The 6000-nt window shown below is 41.6% G+C and overlaps 1 protein-coding gene across 1 annotated transcript in view; it reads right to left on the minus strand.

Annotated features, from left to right (window-relative positions):
* Nucleotides 1–4604, minus strand: part of LOC127568201 (phospholipid phosphatase-related protein type 5-like) — a 112549-nt gene extending 107945 nt beyond the window's left edge. The window contains 1 exon segment of the mRNA XM_052011678.1: nucleotides 4068–4604. Within this exon segment, the coding sequence (XP_051867638.1) occupies nucleotides 4068–4271 (204 nt within the window). The 5' untranslated portion in view covers nucleotides 4272–4604.
* Nucleotides 4605–6000: the final 1396 nt, after the last annotated feature.

Genomic DNA, 6000 nt, shown 5'->3' on the forward strand with positions numbered 1-6000 from the left:
AAGGAGCCATGAGGTGAGCCACACTCTGTAGAATAGGTGTTCTCCAACCTGCACAGATGCTGAGGTATTTAGTATCTTATCTAAATGATTTTCTGGTCAATTGAAACCACTACTGAGTTAGCAATGTGGTTATGCCATTGAATATCAAGGGTGGTTATTCTGACCATATCTTACTGGAGACAGCCATTGATGGGTATTTGTATGGTGAGAAGATGGCAAGTATCCACTTTCTGGCTGAATGTTGTCTTTTTTTTATATGTATGCATTGCATGCTTTATTATTTGAGCTGAACACTATGCAATGAACAGCTTCACTTCTGAACTTAGGATAGGGGATGGGATATTAATAAAACAGTTGAAGGTTAGTCCGAAGGCACTGCCTTGAGGAACCATACCAGTACTATCTTTGCCTGAGATGGTTGGTTGCCAAAATCTCAACCATCCTTATTGATGTCAGGTGTAAATCCAGCCAATTGCCATCAGTATCACATTCCATCAAGACTAATTTAGGTCTATTGAAAGAAATGTTTCCTTTTTACGAATTGACAGGCTAAACAGAACACCAAAAAATCATGGGAGAAAGTTCTTAGAACCTCTTTCCTCCTAACAACATATATACAGCAGGCTATGCAGCCTGAAGGAAACCAGAAAGTGAGCCTTGAGTATTATTAACATTATTTGCATGTTACTCTCTATGGCCTATTAATCATCCATAAGCAGTGTGTGATTTCAAAATAGAAGATCTTCAGCTAGTTAACTTGTCAACAGCAACTCAACACAATAGGACAGTGGCTGGAGTGCTAATGGCAGGATGGGGGTGGGGTTGGTCATGAACGCTGTGGAGACCTGGAAGTATCCCAGCTCTTTCAAACTTGCTGTACAAAAAAAACCCATTCGACTCAAATACAAGGAAGTGTAAAGAGAAAATTATTGCAGGGCTTTAAATAGACTAATACAAGAAAAGCAGTAAGCCAGGCAAAAAGGGAGCATGAAAGCAATTGCAAGAAATATAAAAATTAACACCAAATGTCACTGTCATCTATTCTAACCCCATAGCTCTGCAAGATAGCTGCTTTACTTTTACTTACTTTCTCTTTGCGATGTTAGAGGCACTATATCAATGTAGGTACAGTTATTGATGGGATATGATAAGTAATATTCCCATTGAATCTATGTTATGACATTAATTTCTCACCAGATATTTTAATTACTTGTATGAAGGGATAGAGATTTGTGTATTCAATTTTGCTGTTAACACTAAATTAAGAGCCACAGTAAGTTGTGTGAATGAGGTTTTGAAATTGCAAAGGAACAAAGAAAGTCAGAGAGACTTGGAGAAATATGAAGAATAGAGTTCACTATGATTAAACGTGTGGTCATGTACTATGGAAGCTGAGAAAGGTAAGTCAGGCCATCCATTCAATGATGAGAGACTAAGACATGGAGAAGGAAAGGGCTTAGTTGTCCATTCATATAAATCACCAAATGATAGAACAAAGGTATTAGCCTTTATCTCAAAGAGGCTGGGACAAACAATGATATCAGTGAGTACATGCTGGTAAATTTGACAGACATTTTTTATATACATGAGTCCAGGCACCAGTTTATTGCATTTGGGAGTAAGGGGCTTAACCATGGAAGTAAGCCATAAATCCCCTTGGGCATATTTCATATATAATGTGCCTTTGTCTAGCTCCATCTGTTTAGTTTTGGGCATTGAACTTGGTAAATCATTATATTGCACTGTGAATGGATACGATGTAGCTTTATCATGATTGTAAAAGGGTTTAAAGTGTTAAAATATGAGGGAAAATTGCATGAGTTTGCACTTGGAAGTTTGAGGGATAATCCAACTGAAACATTTAAAATGATAGCAGGAATTAATTAAGTAGATACAGAGAAACAAATATCCTCACGTGACTGAATTCCAGAAAAGGAGCCATAGTCTTAAAAATTGTCCTTGATCATTTAGGAGAGAAATCCATAAACATGCATACACACAATGGGTGGAAGAGATCTGGAACCCTCTCCCCAAAGGACAAAGTCAACAGAAATTCTCAAGACAATAGGCAATTACTGTTAATTTTAAAACATAAAAGCAATATGGTTCAAAGCTACTAATGTGAATGGAGGTACAGATCCACAATCTATTAGAATGGTGGAATCTGCCCAAGGGGATTTATGACTTATTTCCATGGTTAGGCCCCTTACTCCCAAATGCAATAAGCTGGTGCCTGGACTTAGGTATATAAAAAATGTCTATCAAATTTACCAGCATGTACTCACTGATTGATTGGTCATGGGCTGTACACTGTTAAATTTGCTCTTTTTCTGCCTGGGTTTTGCCTGTAGACAGATAGAATGCATTCTAATTTCTTGCCCATGAGTATTTTACTGGCTCAATTTTTAATCTAAAAATCAATTCTTTTATTTCATTCCCTATGGGTTCTTGGCAGAAATTCTCCTAGGTTCCCAAATCATAATGTCAATTAATTTTCTTGCACTCCTGAAAGTTGACTCTGTCTTGGCCAAAACTGTTCACCAAATAAGGATACATTTATCTATTTAGGATTATGTCTTCCTCAAAAAGAGCAACTAACTTTCACTTCCCTTTTCATAAGGTTATCAGAATAAAGGATCACCTCAAATCTTACAAGTTTATCATGTTCATACCAATTTAAATACTGCAACTTAACTATATCATGTGACATAAATTGCTCTGCCATATCTTTGTAACTCTAATATTAATCTCTGTATGTGATAAAAATGACCTCTAAATAAAAGTGGTTGCAAAAAGATTGTATTGTGATTTATACACAAGATACCTTCTAACAATTCTCAGAATAAGCATGATTCGCCTCCTTTCAAATGTGCAAGTAGGTATTGTAGGTATATATTATGCCAAAAAAGCAGTTCATTCAGTGTATAAAAATGGATATAAACAGATCTATCGGTTGTTTGGTTGGCATTTCTCCCTCCCTTTATCATCTGCCCGTTAGACCTCGTTCAAATTGATAACTAGAAGATGATTTACTGTCAGCTAGGTCAATAATTGTGGCATTTTGTGTATATTTATAATACTCATCTTACAAGATCCAATGGGGACCACTTTCCACTCTTACTCGCTTCCCAACACTCCCACCACCGTCTGTAACCCAAACATTACCCCACAATACTACATCCCCCGAGGTTTATGACTGGCAGCAGTAACGAAAAGCGGCTTCGTTAGCTGGATCCTGCACTACATTTGAACTGGTACGGGCCAGTGAGGAGAATATGAACCAAGTCAACGCCTCGAAACCTCGCAATCCCCGCCTCTACCTGCAATAATTCGTCCCTTGGCCGCTCACTCTTTAAAAGTGACAGGTCGAAATATATTCAAAAAACCCCACCCGGTTAGCAGCAATAAGTGTGGAGTTCCGCCAGGTTCACGAAGAGAGCCCCACTGCCATTTCCCTCCCCGGTTGCCCGTTTTATTTAATGACACCCCCTCCCCCCGGGTGTCTGAGTGTGCGCTGGGCTTGCTCTAATGTTCCACTGCAGTTCTGCTCCGGTGAATTAATGTCAGCGCCCTGGCTTTTAATTTGAAACACGAGACCGTGTCAGCCCCATCCATTCACAACTCCCGGGGAAGACCCGCTTCACTGAAGGGGACCAGTCTCAGCAAACTGATCGGTCTTCTTGAAGACATCACGAGTTGTTAACCTTCGGGACCGCGCACACATCGGCTGTTTCATCCACGAGCGTTAACTGTGTCGGAGACCCCGTGCAAAAGCAAAAAATGTTGGGATAGTTTCCCGGGGATTTAGGCGAATTACTAGCACATTTCGTTAACCGTGGTGGCGATTTCATTCGTTACCCAAACGGCGCCCAATGACTATACTCCAGGACGAACAATAATTAGCCAGCATGTACTTGACGTAAACACAAAAAGCAACTGCATATCACGGAGCGGCACACAGAGAGCACAGCTGAGGGTCAGTGGAGGCGAGGGAACAGGGCGAAACCTAAATATATATGTTCCGCGGCGCCCTCGATCTTCCATTCCAAGACATGTTGCAAACTTACCATCACAGGGGGGACCCCAGCGACGAGAGAATAGAGGAGAACTGGCGGGATGGCACTGGCTTCATCGGGTCCCGGGTAGGGCTTGGTGTAAGTTCCGTCATGGCAGAAAAATCCCTGGATATGGACATTGAAAGTGTCAGTGTATTCGAAGTAATATGCCAACATGACGGTCCCAGCCATTATAACCATTTGGAAATACAGCATGATCGTGAATGATAGAGTCTGACTGACGGAGTACTGGTGTTGGCAATTTTTTTTTTTGAAAAGCACAACCCCCTTTTTAGATGTTGTATAATTTCCGTATATTCCACACTTCAGAAGGCACGGCAGCTATGGCTCCAATACACTTGCAGGATACGCCAGGCAGGTCTCCGCATCCAATGGCTCATTAAAGCGGCTCATCCATTTAAAAGGACCGATTTGCCCGCACATTTTACATCCACCGCCTCAGTGGAGTAAACGCTGTCCCCGCCGCCGAATCGAGCCTGAAATAAATGAATGTAACGTGTTCCGCTCCAACCCTTGACTGGGAGACCAGCGAAGTGTCCCCTCCTCCTCCTCCTCCTCTTTCCCTGTCTCTCTGCCAGCACTCCGGGTCTTCAGTGCACTGGACTGATGTTTCCCAGCGCCTTCAACATCTGGTTGAACATACACACAAGCAGCCTGGAATCGGCACGCCGCTTCAAACAGCATGTCCTAAAAGTTCATTTGCGGGGCATATTTTTGGACCGAGCCGTCTGAATCGATGAAATTCATCAGCTCAATGGGATGTCCTGCCCTCTGTCAACCCAAGGGAAGGGAAGTGTGGGTGCGGGAGCTAGACGCCGTGTATTGACGGGTCGCCGCGTTTTCCTCAATCGCACAGAACCGTAATTTCTTTCCTGTTGCAACAGTTCTGATCATATCTGCTTCTGAATGGTAAAAGTCATATTCCCCACCCCCAACGGTGTACTCATCCCGCAAGATGTCCGTGCTCCTATGGCAGGTGTTTATCGATTGCGTAAAATTGGATTATTTCCAATAAGGGACATTTTATTCTCACTTGCAGTATTTTTTTCAGCCCTTAAAACCAATCAATACGTCACCTTTCATTGCAGACTATTTATAAGGTGCGGAGCCTGGTAATCAATTGACGAAACACCACAGCATCAAATATAATTACGATTGAGAACTTCACAAAATATCTAACGGAATAGAAGACATGCTTGTAAAAATAACCATTGCACTGCAATTCAAACCAAACCGATAACCTTCCTTTATTTGTCCGAGAAAAGCCCAATGCTGTTTGCAATAAGAAAAATGCAAACTTTTTTTTCAGTTTTCTGACCCAACGCCGTGTAATCTAACTTGCCACAAGCGACATTTGGAATCCTAGCTTAGTAACATCATGCTATGTGACTGCAAGGTATATTAGCCTTGGCTCGGGTGCAGCACTCTCTGCACTGAGTCAAAAGGCCGTGGGGCCGATTTCCAATGCTAACACTTGAGCTCATGATACAAGCTGATAGCTGAATGTAGAGCAGAGCCGGAGCTATTCTGCCCAAAGTGCTAACTTTCGAAGAAGGCATTTGCTTGCTCAGGTGGTTGCAAAGTATCACGTGCCATAATTGGAGAAAGACCAGGAGAGTCCTATTGAATATGTATCCCTTAACTAACATCACTACAACTAATTGTCTGTGCATTCATCTCCATCCTGCATGCAGGAACCTGTTGTGTAACATCGTCTTTTAAATACAGCAAAGAGGTACCAAGGGACTTCCTCCCTGATACTCATTAAGGATGTTAAGAGTGAGTGGGTGTATGTATGTGTGTGTATAATATGCATTTGATATGTCCCTCCAAAAAAAATGTCAAATTTAAATCTCTGCTCATGAATTGATTGATGCAAGATCTTTTTCTTTAGTCAGTTTACATGCACGAGGTTACCATGTGT

Source organism: Pristis pectinata, chromosome 3 (genome assembly GCF_009764475.1).
Source record: "Pristis pectinata isolate sPriPec2 chromosome 3, sPriPec2.1.pri, whole genome shotgun sequence".
NCBI classification, from domain to species: Eukaryota; Metazoa; Chordata; class Chondrichthyes; order Rhinopristiformes; family Pristidae; genus Pristis; species Pristis pectinata.